Raw genomic sequence first — 15,626 nt, 5'->3', positions numbered from 1 at the left:
CTGTGTTGCATTGGTGCCCTGTGCCAGGGCAGCTCTCAGCTTGTCTGGTTCAGGCACTCAGAACACTGGCCATGGCTGTGCATCTGCTGAGTGACCAGAGCTCTTCCATCAGCTGTGTTTTCTGTCCTCCCTTCTGGTCTTCTTCAGCAAAGGAATTGCTGTATCTACTAAATGTAACTTCCAGTCACACCACCAAAAAAAAAAAACCAGGAAACAGACCAAAATGCATGTGAATATGCCTTCACAAGAGAAATGGGCTGTGTCTGGAAATGAAATTAGGACTACTGACAGTGACTTGTGATTGCTGTCCCCCAAATGCTGAGTTGCTTCAACTCTTTCTTACATGAGGTGTGAATGCTTTGGTTGTTTCAGGTTTGGCAGATGGATGGACAGCTGTGGAGGTGTGCAGTTCAGAGGCTGCCCAGCTGCCTACCTCTTGCACAGTCCACTGCACTTGTGGCTGAAAAAATTCAGCACCTCTCCAGCCATTCACCATCAAACCCATTGCTTTTAATTTACTGGTAAATCTGAAAGTAGCATCTGACCTTTTGATGCAGCAACATTTGCCTGATCATTAGTGTCAGAGTGAGTCTACTCAGGTGGCAAACTACTTCCTGGCTTATCTTTAAACTATTGTGTCATTTACTGATGGTTGTCAAATGTGGAGGTGGAAACCTGCAACAGCTGAAGTATCTTTTTTCCCCCAACAATGTACATGTCAATAAAACCAGAGTTCTGTTGCCCAGGCAGTGCTATCACTGCCTACTCTGTAGTCTTCAAGTCCTTTTCTGGTCTTGAGAACATGGGTAATAGCTGTCCAGTCACAAAAATCTGTCATAACCCTGAGCATGTGAGTAGTGGCGTAGTGATCCTCGTGACTACTTTGAGAATATGAATTCAGCACATGCAAGTCTGTGCACTGAACCTTCCATACATAAAAACTAGCAAATGTTTGCCTTAAACAGTTCATGAATTGTCTGAAATGTTAATGTTTTTTTCTGGCTGATATAAAATTGATACTACTACCTTTATTAACAATTCTGTTAATGAGTGGCAAGCCATAACAGCTTGCTGATTCATACTCCAGAATTTGAAGCCACTAGATTTGAAGTCACTAGGCTTCAAGACTAGCAGGTTAATGGTATCACTAATGCCAGCATGTACAACTCTACCACAAAAGGAGCCCATCTTTATAGAAGCTCAGTGATTTTTAAATTAGCTCTTGAGAAAACGTGCAGTTCAACTTTTAAACAAAAACTCTGACAATGCTGAGATTTGGAAGTGGTGATGCATCCATTTCCTGGAGCAAAACTGTCTTTTGCACCATGCAAACTTTCAGAAGGCTTCAGTCAAGACAAGACAGACAACTTTCTTCCAAAAAGAATGAACTTGAGTCTTAAGCCTGGGTATTTGTGCTCTTAAGGCTACGTACTCATTTTTTGACAACGTGAAGATCAGAAGGCTAATAGCAGTAACTGAGTAACTGTGTTGAATGCATACTGATCTTTCTACCTCTTCTCAATGTGTCTTAAGTCCAGGGAAGTCATGTGTTTGCTACAGATACTGCCAACACTGACATGGTGGTTTTGTTTTTTGAAGGAGAGCTGTATTCTCCAGGGCTCGTTTTCCTAGGGAAGTTCGGTGAGCTGTGTGATGCTGTCCAGAAACAGAGATTCCCAGTAACATGCCACTAACAAATGAACTGAGGAAGTGTATTTTGTATCAAAAATAGAAGCCAGAACAAGGGGTAGACTATTCCTGGTATTGTCATTAACTGCAATGTTGGACAAAGTAATTAAGTCTTAAATGAGTCCCTTGTGATCTCTGCAGAGGTGAGATTTTAATAGTTCCCTTGTTTTACACTTGGAGATCAAAGACTTAATGCCTGGACAATTTCAGTAATCATCCTGTGTGCAGCCTGCACTTTTAGTGGGAAAAATGAATTACCTCCCTGGTTCTGTTCAAAGTCAGTTAAAATATAAATTTAGAAAAAGTTCTGAATGTATAAGAGAGCGAGGAAAAAACCCATTCCCTTCTGGTGTTAAATCAAATCAGATCTTTAAATGGTTCACAGGCTTGAAAAACTGTTTTGTTGTAATTTCTTTTGTCCCATAAAGTAATTTTTATTTTGTTTTGTGTTGATAGATGACTCCTAAATCAAAAAGGAAAAGCATCCACAGTAGAATGCTCCGGCCAGTGTCCAGAGCTTTTGGTAAGTGAGAATTCCTTAAAACCATTTTGTTTCTTTGCTTGCCTGACGTGGTTCTAGATGGTTCTTGATTGAATAGCACAGGTGATTCTCCCTCCCTCTGGACTGCATTTGTGGCCCACACTGGCTGCTTTGTTTTGGGACTCTGCTAATGTGTTTGATAGTAAATAGTTGCTCACAGTGCTCTCTCCGCTCACAGAGATGTTGTGGCTAAGTTCCTGAATATACTTATAATTATTTGCCACCAAAAAGAGGAATGGCATTGTCTTTTGTTTTAAATATCACATTAAATCTAATTAGAAAGTTTTGATTTCTCTTAGAAATGGAATTTGATCTAGATAAAGCACTGGAAGAAGTACCTATCCATATAGAAGACCCACCATTTCCTTCCAGCAGGCCAGACAAAAGAACTTCTGGATTCATTTCAGAGCTGCCATCAGAAGAAGGAAGGAAGCTGGAACACTTTACAAAATTAAGGCCCAAAAGGAATAAAAAGCAGCAGCCCAGCCAAGCAGCAGTGAGTCTACATTAAAATATTGCTGGCAATGTCATGTGTTGATTGCTTTTTGCCATGTCTTGCAAGGTCTTGCAGTGTAATGAGGACAATGGTTGAAGGTATAAAAGCCATAAGCAACTACTTAATTTTTCTTCTGGTATTCATGTCTTTCAGTGTGCTATCCCTATTACAAGCTTTTTATCTTGTTTGACACAGCCTAAATCCAGGATATGTTTTATCCTTTTTTATTTTGCTTTTGTTTTTTTTTTTTTTCATGGAAGCAGTTTCTGGAGGTGCTTGGAGCTTTCACAGGAAATGCACAAAATATCATGAGACTTTTCAATTATTTTGCAAGGGTTTGTAAAGTCTTAATCCTTTTTTCTGCCTGCATTAAGATGAGGTAACTTGGCATGAATTCTTCTTTCTATCAGCTCTCAGAGGAGCTGCTCTGTGACACCCAGCTTCCCACAGCTCCTAAACTGAAGATGGTGTTTGGGCCAGCAAATCTGCATAGTCACAGATCTGCTTTTTATGCTGAAGCCTGCCTTAGAAAGGCAAAACAGAAGAGCACTGTCTGTTCACGAAAGGCATTGGTGTGAACTCAATATACGTGTGTGGAGTTCCCACAGCTCCATTTCCTTGGCACACTGCATCAGTAAAGATTTATTTTTGTGATGGTGTGTCCTCAGGGTATGTGAGGACAGATCTGGAGGAGTTACAGAGTTATCTCACAGCAACAGAGCACAGCTGATATGATAAATAGCCCCATCAAGGGGCAGCCATTGCCTCTCTGTGTTAGGCTGCCTCACAATAAATGCCTGTGGCCTCTTCTGCTTCCTGAGGATTTCCAATTGAGAGGATCCTTGAAAATTTCCCTAATGCTGGGGAAGATCGTATCAGGCAGTGGAGTGCTTTTTGTACTGCTTGGAAAGGGAGAAACATTCAAGCAAAGGGAATATTCAAGCCAACTTTCCATTCCCTTGTGCTTCACTGGGAAGGTTAGAGGTAGCAGAAGAATGGATTTGTCTCCAAGTAGTGCAAACACATCTGTGTTTACTCTCCCAGTTCCACTGCTGCAGAACACACATGTTTTCCCAGTTGCTTCCAAGCTCAGCGCATCTTGTGCCATCAGCGCAGGGAGGTGGAAGGAGTGGGGGTGTGGGAGGGGCAAGTGCTTCACTACCAGGCATGGAACTTGCATGTGCAGTGTCTTCTTCAACAGCAACAAAAAGGTCACTCCTTGTAGAGAAGTCTTACTTCCCATGATGGTGCAGTGTTGTGGGAATGCTCATCCATATTGAATTAATTCGGAAATTGGGAGTTTTAGTTGCAGAAATTGAAAGGAGCTTTTTTTAGTTAAACTCATTTTTCCCTGTCTTGCTTTTATGAACCACTTAGTTCCTTACTAGTTCTGACCTCAGAATGCGTCCAAACAAATTTTTGAAAGACTTAAGATGTTTATTTTGATGCTTTCAAAATGAAACAGCCAGATTTTGGAGGTCAGAGTCATGAGTGGACTGTGACATTGCTTGCAGAGTTGATTTGCTGCTGGTTTTGGCACTTTAAGAATATGGAAAGCAGCGCTTAGGGAAAGCACTTGAAATATGAGAGGCAAAATCTTGACCTTTTCTGCCACTTAAAGCAGCTCTGTTGGGTTGTTTGCTGTTCCCATTATTTGTATTTAGTAATTCAAGGGGTCTCAGATGATCATAGCTGTACTTCTCTGGTTTTGCTGGAAAACAGATTTGTTCTTTGGAAGCTGAAAAATGTAAGAAAATAGAGAAAAAAAAAAAGAAACAAACTTGAGTTGGGTGGGTGGGCAGAAGAAAGATTTATAGTTTTGTCAGAGTTTCTGCTGGAATGAGTGTTTAGAGAGGGGGAAAAAAGAAAAACTCAAAACCATCCACTCTCAAGTAGCTTCAACTTTGAAGCAAAATGATAAAACAGTTGTTTATAATTTAGATTTTTGTGAGATCTTAACCTCATGAGTTCTTCCTTCATGTGTGAAGATTTAGTACAGCAAAGGAGATGAATCTCTAATGTATGAAAGAGATTGTGATTCATCTTATTTATTTCTGCTTCAAAGCCAGTTTTTTCCTTAACAAAGAAACATGCTCGCTTTTAAACTTAAGCTTTAAAAAGAGATAAAAAAGGACAAATGAAGACTTAACACTTTTTTTTTTTAAGAGTTAGGAGTGTGAAACACAAAATAAACCAGAGCTCAGTCTGTCAGTTAATGTTGGTACTAGAAGGTGTTACAATAAACAGCTATAAGAATATCCTGTACCTTGAGGACCTTATTAGACCCTCAACATTTCTGTACATCTTTAGTTATTTTTAAGGAACTTGCCACTGTTCAGATGCAAATTATTTTCTCTTTACAAGGTAGATCTTCTCATTTGCTGTAGATCATTGGATCCTAGAATTAATTCCCCTTCAGCAGATGCTCTTGCTTTTGATACTTTCATGTTTGTCCCTACTACCTGGGGGACTACAGTATCAATATACAGTGCTTTCTCATGTCTGTTAAAATGCATCATTCACTTTTATTTTGTGTTTCGGTTGAGACGCCAGTGATAAGGGGTTTGTCACTGAGACCAAACCAGTTGAAGGCATGTGCACTCCTGCCTACTGTGAGATGCTCCAGCTAAACAAGCTTGCTACAGAACATACCAAAGTTGGAAATCTGATAAATCATTGTGCTAATTTCTAGTTTGTTCTAATCATAGAACCGTTCTTCATAGAAAATCTGTTGCCAGTTTGACTGGCAACAAGACAGTCATTACCAGGTGGGCTCCTTTCAGTATTAGATTGCTACAGCAGGTATCAATAAAATATCAACTATTATCTTTCATGGCAAAAATAACAGGGTTCAGGAATGGAAAGCAAAAAGTTTCATGGCTCTCTCAGAGCATTGGTTCATATGAAGCCCATTTTCCTGGCTTAATGAGATTGGGTTTGGAATTAATAGTAGCTTTTAAGAGTATTGAAGCATAGAAAAGACTTTGTATTCTACTTCAGAAGAGAAGCTGGGATTACTCTTGAGTTATGGTGGCAACTAGGAGATTCCTTGATTTGAATTGTTTCAAATTACAGACCCTGTTATTTTGTGTCCTGGTCCCTAGCACTACCAAGAATACAAATGGGTTTGGTCCTGGGGAGTCCTCTGTAGTCATCTGAAAGGTTTCCATGTGGCATTTGAATTAAAGGAAGTCTCTTTACTGGTAATAGAGCTACTCCGCATCAAAGCCACGTACAGGAGCTAGACCACATGAGAAATCCTCCCAGGAGACTTCTTGTTTCATCTTCAGGAAGCTTCAGAGTCACCAGCTAATCTTCACAGGGCCTTTGTGGTTGGCAGGTATTTCAAAGCCAGCCTGGTTTATATGCCTGAGGTCATCCCTATTTAAAATGTGGCATTGAAATCAAAGATGGGGAGCAAGTTTGTTGTTTTCAGACATTGAGCAAAAGTCTGTGTTTGGTTCCTAAAGTGGAACACCTGATTCTGTATTTAGAGTCTCTGCTTTTGGAAGTGCTAGACTGAATGAATTATAAAAGGCTCTGTTAGCTTACTGGAGCTGTGTCTAAATCTCTAAGTTCAAAATCCAGAACATTGTTTTTTCTCCAAATAGGGAAACAACTGGCTGTTGGAAATACTTTCTCTTCAGGTCACCACCTGATCAGGTTTTATTTTTTCTGTGTTTTGTTGCTTGTCTGACTGACCTAGTGCTCTATTCTCTCTAGCCCAAGGCATTTGATTTCTGGCCTCATGCATTACAGCATCCAGTTTGTCACTGGTGTTTTGGGTTACTTTGCATTTGATGTAAAGCATCAGCTGGCCTGGCTAGAGGGAGAATTCCAGTGGTGATTCTGTTGTCTGCACTGAGTTCTGGTTGGCACACATAATTTTTATAATGTCTTAACTCTTAATTATTATCACTGGAGCAAACATGCTTAGATTATTATATAAAAAAGGTATTTTTTTTTCCTTCTGTCAGGTGTCTGCTGGAGTACCACCAGAAGGGGATCAGAATGGCCTCATGGGGAGAGTGGATGAAGGTGTGGATGAATTTTTCACTAAGAAAGTGACAAAAATGGATTCAAAGTAAGTTAAATTTTTTTAGCAGTTATTTAAAAAAAAAGTCCATCTTGATAACTGGGCAAGCAGCACTTTCAAGCTGTGTTTGACTCCTGTTCCAAATATCCAGGGTTGCTGTTGTCAAAGTCAGAAAATACCTTAGTAGTCAAGACATTGTGAATTCAACTACCTGCCCTTAAAAGTGGCTACTTTGAAATAAATTGCTTTACTATCCCATGTTGGGGGGATTAATGACTAGCGTTTATTTTTATAATTCAGTTGACTTCATTTTACCCTTCAGTGAAGCTCATTAGAGCTGAAGTAAAGCTTTGTATTGGTTGAGAGCTCCCCAGTGCTCATTGTACACTCTCTCTCTGTGTTTCTCTCTAGTGAGGAGTGCTGTTGGGTACAGCGTTTTCATAGATGACAGTAGATTTGTGCTGGTTCTGAAATATGTTAAAGATGTGTTTCAGCAATTTGTAGTATTCCAGGTTTAAGCAAAACATTAATCTGAAAGATGTCTCCTTCTTTATATAAGGGTTATAGAGCTGATGCAGTTGCTTTGGAGCTGGCTGTATATTTTCAGAACCATGCATGTAAATATTCTTGAATTCATGCATGTTTGTGCTCATGCACACACAGAGTATTTCCATAACTAAATGAGAAAGCAAGGGTGATTTCCAGGCAACTTGGAATGACCCTTTCTGTGCTGTATGTGACATCCATGAAGGAAAACAGTAAGTGTTGACTGGTAGATAGCTGTGCCAGTAAAAGCAAATGTTCTAAAGTCACTATGAGTTATAGATATCTATAGTGACATGTGAAGCCATTTGTGATATACTATGTATCATAGTATGAAATTATGGTAGCTTTGAAAAATGTCCTAAGCAGGTTAAGTTCAGGATGCTCACAGGCTTGCATTCTCATGTGCTTCCCTTGGGTGCCTGCCAGCTGCTCATTTCACATGTCCCTGTGAACTTACACATCCCTGGCCATGCTCTTTGCTGAGGATCTTTATTTGGGACCTGGCACCACTGGCTCTCTTTCCAGTTTGGATGCTTTTATGCTTTCATGTGAATGTGTTTGTGCTCAGCCTTGCCCTTAAGCGTAATAATCTGCTCAGAAGATGCCTCTAGAAAATCCTAGTGGCAAGTGGGCTCTTTAGGAATTGGTTTTGCTTGTTAGGGTTTTGTGGTTTCTTTTTTTTTTTTTTTTTTTTAAGATGAGCATCTGCACTATGAAAGTGACCTCTGTATTACTTAATGAGAGAAAGTAGCTAGTTCCTATTTCAAGCAGGGCCCTTAAGGAACAATATCTCCCAAAAGCTGTGTTAAACATGTGCCTAGATCAGTTCTCCTTTTACTAATAGGCAAGTACAAACCACAGGCAGTGCATTCTGGAAACAGAGCATAGTGAAATTATATGTTGTGGTGGATTGACCCTATGCCCACCATCATTGCTCTATCACTCCCCTCCTGCTGGACAGAGGAAAGAAAATATAATGAAAGGCTTGTGGATTGAGATAAGGGCAGGGAGAGATGTCTTGCCAGTTACCATCATGGCCAAAACAGACTCAACCTGAGGGAAAATAAATTTAATATATTAACAATCAAATCAGACTATGATAATGAGAAATAAACCAAATCTTAAAAATAGCTCTTCCCACCACTCCCTCTTTCCAGGGCTCAACTTCAGTCCTGATTTTCTCTACCCTCTCCTACCCAATGGAGCAGGGGACAGGGAATGGTGGCTGCTATCAGTTCATCACACATTCTCTGCTGCTCCTTCCTCTTCAGCAGGAGAGCTCCTTACACAGAAGCCACTCCTGTAGACCCCGTGCTATCAAAACCTGGCCATGCAAACCCAATATCTATGTGCATAGACAGCTTGGTTAGAGCTGTCTGGTGTTAGAAACAGCTGGATGCCCAGTGCAGATGAAACAACTGCACAAAGCAGCACAGGAATCCTCAAGATATGATCAATGCTAATTGTCCTGTTTTTAATTTAGAGACACCATGTAATGATTTGGCCTAGGGCAATGCATGGGTCATGGAAAACATTAGCTTTGCCTGGAAGAAGTTGTTCGATACTATTTAAAAAAAGGGAGGTGGGGAGCGGAGAAAAGTTTGAAATGTCTGTGTCTTTTTTAGGAGACCATCAACTAAAAGTTCAGACAGCAGTGAGCACAGTGAAGCAGGTGATGAGAAGAAGAAAAGGGACTCGAGGAAGAGTGGTTTCCTTAACTTAATCAAATCAAGAGGCTCCAAATCCGAACGCCCCCAGACTGTGTCGGTGGCTGAGGAGCCTTCCTCACCCAAGGTTGCTGCAAAAAGCCCAGCTTTAGACGCAAGCAAGAAGGAGGCAAAGCCTGCAGAGCAGAACGGTGGCACAGAGCGATCTGAGGAATTAAAGACGCCAGACTCACTGGAGGAGGTGCAGACAGATGATGTGGCAAAAGCTGAGAGAGGTGACAGCAAGGGAAGCCCCCAGGGAGGCCGGAGGTACGGTGTGCAAGTGATGGGCAGCGGACTTCTCGCAGAAATGAAAGCCAAGCAGGAGAAGAGAGCAGCCTCTGCTCAAAAGGTGAAGGCAATTTGATTTCTTTTGAGTTATTAAAAAAAAGAGCAAAACTGTGTCTTCGGGAGAGGTGGTTTGGGTGGGTTGGTGGCTGGGGCTTGACACATCAGTCCTGCTTTCCAACAGGGATTGTGGTGTTCCTGCAAGAGGACTGCTCTCTGCTGTGGTGGTTGAACACAAACAGCCTGGCCAAGGCAAGGCTGCACGTGTGGAGCAGGAGTTGCACCCTTGCGCCTGCGCTTTCACTCCCCTCGGGGAGGGAGTGACACTTGCCCTTGCACTTGGTGTCAGACCATCACAAACACAGAAGAGGACATGTAATTGTTTGCACATATCACAGAATAACTTGGAGACAAATAGTAAGCCCAGCTCAGTATTTCCACTCTATAAGATGTGTGGTTTGTTCACAGTGCATACTGCAATTGCTTCAGAAAAGGTAAAACTAGGACGGGCTTCTTACGGTGTGCCCCTTGCGCACCAGTACCTCAGGTATGTGGCAGAGTTAACTACAGTGGTGGCTGGCTGTACTCTTCTCTTTGAGAAAATGATGTAGACAGATGGAGAGGTCTGCTGTATATTAAATTAAATATTCCATGCAGCCGTAAAATTCTAACAATGAAAGAAAACAACCTGTTAAAAAAATATTTCCAATTTCCTGTCCAGATTCCCTTTGCTCTCTGTAATTTTCTCTTCTGTGAAGTGCTGGTCCTGGGCAGGAGCTCTGCTTCACTCTCCAAATGCACAGAGTGGAATATCCTTGTGTTCCTCCAAAGCATTCTGTGCTGGCCTGTTTTGCCTGATGCCCATTTGCCAGTGGTCTTCCCCATTATTACCCTCTGCTTCCTGCCAGCTGCAATTGGCATATTTCACAAGTACCAAAGAATCAGCCTTTTTTCACTTCTCTCCTCTTCCATGTGCAGGGCACTCAGATGTTCTCCATTTGGCATCACTGTCCCCTGTCATTTAAAAGGTGTTACCTTACAACAAAACTCATCTCGTGCTTTGTTGTGTTTTCCTTCCTTTGACACGTACAGAGTTGTCTTGTTGTGGCCAAGCAAGGCACCCAAAGTCCATTTTTACCTTTCTTCATAACCTTACAGTGCTTGCCATGATGTGTGAGCCGTTCCTGCAGACACCAGAGTCTTGTCACAAGCAGATTCGAATTAATGCAGTTGTCTATGGATCATTAAGGAGATCCTCAGTGCAGAAATGATTTTTCTAAAGAATGACCAATTCCTTCCTTTCTCACTGGTATTAAGTAATGTCCATGAATAGTCTCATTGACTTTTAAAGCACCAAGTTTTCAAATAAAATGCCATATGATTTTAAATAAGAGTATTATGCCCTGCCTGTAATTTATAAAATACCAAGCTGTTCCAGATTATATGAATTTTTACAAGTGCATAATTGTGTATGCTTTGTGCTCTTTGGGTTCTTAATGCTTATTATCTACAGTGAGTCAAATCTGGAAGGAACATGACTGAGGTAGAATATTAGCATGTGTAATTTTCTTTATAAGTGGGGAAAGTAAAAGTCCTCTTCAATTGTTGAGCTTTCATAACATTAATTGGAAACTTTAATTTCGTCCTTCAGAAGTAAAAGTTGTTGTTGCCAATTCCAAGGTTTTGGGGTGGTATTTTTACCACACTTAACTTATTTACTGGTTGGAAAGGTTAGTCCTCTTATTTCAGGTTTAAATTACAACAAAATAATATTATGGATCTTATTTTTGTACAATTTTATATTTATGGAATGCAAAACTGTGTCTTTATACATATACATATATAAAAGAGTGACAATAAAACTGAACTGAAATAGGAATCTGTACACAGAAGAGTACTGAGTTATCTATCCTTAATGTTGCTCAGAGGAGACAAATTTGAACTCCTGTTCAAAAGCATTTTTCACATACTTCATCCATCACATTATCAAATAATTTAGGTTTGCAGTTTTATTCATGATACTCATGAAGGTGGAAATCATACAGTATCCTGACACCTGAGCTGCAGAAGACAGCATCCCACTGCTTCGTTCTTCAGGATGGTTATGATATCAAGTTCTGTAGCATTTTCAAATTTATCAGAATTTCAGCACGATAGAAAATTGTATTTTCCTGTAAGGTACAGATGGCTGCTTATATTCTGAGCTATTTTACATGAAAACAAAGCCAGAAGGAATTTACTATTTCATTCATATCCTACCACAGTCTTGTTACAGATAAAAGTGATGAGCAGGTGCAGAGTAGATGGAAAGATGGTAAATGCATTTTTGTTTTCTTTTGCTTAGAATACAACGTGGGAATTGGCACTAATGGTAGAGTCAAGTATTTGGAGATCCGTATTGCCTCAGGGCACACATAAATAGATCTTTTAGCTCCATCTAGTGTTACACACTGGATTTTTAAATACCTGAGCAAGGCCCACGAGGAAACCATCATTCATAGCCTGTTTATTCCCTCTCAGTGGCACCTAACTCTGCAGTGTTTCCCAGCCTTGCACAAATTCCTATTAAAAATACAGCCTGGGCATCATTTACCTACATGATGAATTCACCTTCATTGATCTGACTTCTCAGGGTAAATTTTTGCTGCCAGTGTTTAGTGTTGTCTGGGGACCATAAGCTGTTTGTAATGTGTGTACAGTAGGTAGCCAAACATGCTCACATCCTAATTGCATTTTTAAGTACTACACTAATAGTTGCCAGCACTGGCTTTTCTGCTTGTCTTGGTACATGGTCATATTTCCCCAGTTGTCCCATAACTAGAGAGGGAGGAAGGAACTACAGTGAAATTAGTTTCATACAGTCATGCAGCTCTCCTAAGTCATTTACTGTAATTGTGTTATGCATCTTTCTTCAGCATTTGCATAAGACAATTAGTTTCTCAGTGAAAGGTCAAGAGAATTTACATTCCATGAAAAGATTGTTGAAAAAAAGGTGTTTTTTCCAAGGTAAAAAAGAAAAATCCAGGAAAAGGAGAGTGGTATTCCCTTAAAAAAAAATATAGTCAAGACAGTCTTATAGAAAAACTTGTAACTTTAGGAGGTCAACCGGTGAGAATTTAGCCAAAATCTCAATGTCAGTCAAGAAATGGGAACAAAAACTGAGATTCTACCCAGTGGCACAAAGCTCTAATGCTTCTTTGGAAGTGATTTTGTCTGTATGGACACCATAGCTAAATATTCTGGCCCTACAAGTCACAGCATTTCTGGAGTTCATATGTCCAGAAGACTTCATTGTATCAGGGTAGTTTTACAGCACAGGAAGCTTAATGATTATTCTAATAGCAACCTCCTTAATGCAGTGTGCCATTTTAAGTGTTCACCTGTTCTTAGAGGAGAGGCTGGGAGATAGCATCACCCTGCCAGGTCTTATACAGGAATGGCAAACACTCAGCATCTCCATTCTCTTTGTTGTATTGAAGAGTGGCTTTGTTTTAGGAGCTGTGAAATTATATGAGCAAAGTGGAGGTATCAGAAAATCTGTATGGCCAACTACACTGTCTTCTGCATCATTCCCCAAAATCATCTTCTCTTGAAATGCACAGGAAAGGTGCATGGCCAGCATGGATATTTAGAGATCATTTCTTGATGCTTGTATTTGAAATACTGCTTTCACTCTAAATACATCAATTTTTCTATAGTAAATATGTACTCCTGCTACTTGTAGCCATTATCTTCCTTCCTACGTTTCCTGTTGTCCCATTCTTAACTACATGCTATACTTAGCAGTTTTTCAGATCATAACCCCCAAAGGGCAGTGATCATGTTTGTACACTGTGTGGCACATGGTGGAGATTTCTGGATGCTATGGGAGGGACAGTCAGAGTTGGTGTTGGAGCAGTAGCAGTGAACATATCAGTGTTATTTATGTGTGGGTATATGACCAAATGCAGTAATCACCAGAACAAATCATCTGCTTTAAGTATTTGCCACACTAACTGTCTTGAAATAGCAAATAAAGATCAAGTTTGAAGCTGCCTGGCTGCAGAAGTCTATCCCTACTTTTATAGTTTAAAAAAACCCTCACTTTGATCCCTAGTCTTATCTTTATAATGCTTTCTCTCTTAGTATATCCTGCACCTACTTCTATGTGCTTTTTTTGAATCCTCTCATTTGTCCTTTTGTCTAAGCTTTGGTAGCAGACAAGGCAGTAAAAGGAGGCTGGTTCTTTTACAGGTGCTGCATATCTAAACTTCTCCTGGTGAATACACAGATGTTAACCTCACTTAGCTATGACATGACAAAAACCTATTATTGACAATAAAAAAAACCTATTAAAAAAAAACCTAATATTGACAATAGAAGACAGGCAAAATATCAGCACATAAACCAGAAGTTCCCTTTCTTTTGAGGGGACTGAGCACTCAGCAGTGCTGTTAATGAGTAGCTTTGAAAACTTCTCAGTAAATAAGGTCTGTTGGTTTTTAGGGGAATCCTGTAAATATGTGAGCGTTGCTTACTTCTGTAGTTGCAGTTTTATCTAAAATAAGAAGTTATTTTTCTGTGTAGAAGAGCATAAGATCAATTCAGCAGTCATATTCAAAATCTAGATCTTCAGAAAAAGGTTTTCATTTCAAACAAGAAGCTTTTAGATACAGAGCTGTGTTAGGAGACCTCTCACATAGGAGGCAGCGTGTCACTGCAGCTCTGATAGGCATGTGGCAGTGTTAGGTACAAATTAAGGTAGTTTCCTTCTCACTTAGCTCTCCAGGATCTGAAACAAAGAGAGAGAATGCACCATTACTTGCTATCACTCATTTCTCTGCCTCGTGGCTTCCAAATTAGAAGGTTTTTCTTAACGGGATCACCAAATTGTATTAATTGCAGATGTATTACTAATCTGAGAGTTTTTCTCACTCTTTCAGAAACTTGGGAATGATGCAACTCCCAGAGACTCTTTTGACACAACAATGAGCTCAGAACGACTGGATGGAAGTGGTACAGGTACAGTATAGGCTTTTTTGGTATAAACTTCCTGGAAAACGCAAAATGCCCGATGTCCAGAATCTCACTTCCCTCTTCAGATTGAATGTCTGCAACTGGTTAAGCAAAGTAGGAGTTTACACTATTTGAAGAGCATTAGAAACAAGCTCACTTTTTGTGCTATGGATGGCACTTCTTATGAAGTCAGCTCTAGGGCTGAGTTTATGGCTCACTTTTATACTCTTGTTGCACAGGAGAGAAAGTACTTGGATCGCCTTTGGAAGAAGGCTGGCTTTTAATGGAATCAGCAAAGCTGAAGCTCAACCCAAGAGCCAGCAGAAATGTCTGTGCACAAAAAAGTGGAAGTGCTCAATATATCTGAGGATGGAAATATGACCAGTTTTCAAGCTTTAGGTTTGCTCATAGTAACTTGAGTCGTGCTGACTTTCAGCTGACTGTAGTGCTGTTGGTCTGTCAGCAGTCCTGACTCATAGTCAATGGCAGCTGGCTCTTCCCAGGATTTAACCAGTCTGATCGAAGCCAGGGCTGTCTGCAAAGCTGTGGAGGCCCCTGGACACTGCTCATGTGCACAAAGCAGCTCTCCATTGCGTACAAAATTGTGTTCAGCCTTGCAGTGCTTACAGCACCAATTCCCTCTGCACCTCATCTTTCCATGCCCTTGTCAAGCCACAGTCCTGGGCCCTGACATAGCAGTGCCACACTGCAGCCACCTGAGGACAAAGCTGACAGACTGGTTTCCATGTATTCTTTGGGGACTGGCCAGTGAAGGTTTCAAAAGAGATTCAGCTCTCGTGGTTTGTATTTACTATATGAAAAGAGTGGTCTGAACTAGGAAATCCAGGTCTGATTTCTCAGCAGCGGTGGTATTCTGCAAGCCTGGCACACAGGATTACTGAAACATATAGAAAAAAGGCTGGAAAAACAGGCTGAAATCAAAATCCAAATATGGCTATCTTGATTGAGCACTTCAAATATCAATTTTGAAGTTTTATATCTTTTTAAAGCTTTTTTAAAAAAGCGTATTCAAAGCATGCCATAATCTATAAATCAGTGCTTTTAAAGCCTGCTTGTTTTTTGAGGAGGAACTCGTGAACTGTATGTGTCCCCTGAAGACAGCATACTGAAGTCAGAGGATCAAGGATGGTCTGCAGTTTGGGCATTGGAGTAGCTAGGGGTGTCTGACCTCAGCTTGTCTCTGGCCATTGTCTCTGTATATGACACATTTCACCCCCACCACACTGCACTGTGCTTGCCTCTTCCTTTTGGCCTCCAGCTGTCAATTGTTTCCTTACCACTCTTGCTTGAGAGCTCCCCAAGGCTTCT

The 15,626-nt window shown here is 40.6% G+C and overlaps 1 protein-coding gene across 5 annotated transcripts in view; it reads left to right on the top strand.

The window, feature by feature from the left end:
• CARMIL1 (capping protein regulator and myosin 1 linker 1) overlaps window positions 1-15,626 on the top strand; it is a 187,118-nt gene that overhangs the window by 161,567 nt on the left and 9,925 nt on the right. For all 5 annotated transcript variants that reach the window (XM_053981804.1, XM_053981796.1, XM_053981779.1 and 2 more), the window contains 5 exons: window positions 2,146-2,212; window positions 2,530-2,726; window positions 6,704-6,810; window positions 8,934-9,366; window positions 14,225-14,303. In XM_053981804.1, the coding sequence (XP_053837779.1) occupies window positions 2,146-2,212; window positions 2,530-2,726; window positions 6,704-6,810; window positions 8,934-9,366; window positions 14,225-14,303 (883 nt within the window). The remainder of the gene's footprint in view (window positions 1-2,145; window positions 2,213-2,529; window positions 2,727-6,703; window positions 6,811-8,933; window positions 9,367-14,224; window positions 14,304-15,626) is intronic.

Source organism: Vidua macroura, chromosome 1 (assembly GCF_024509145.1).
Source record: "Vidua macroura isolate BioBank_ID:100142 chromosome 1, ASM2450914v1, whole genome shotgun sequence".
Taxonomy (NCBI): domain Eukaryota; kingdom Metazoa; phylum Chordata; class Aves; order Passeriformes; family Viduidae; genus Vidua; species Vidua macroura.
Note: the sequence above shows the minus strand (reverse complement) of the source record. Positions and strands in the feature narration are given on the sequence as shown.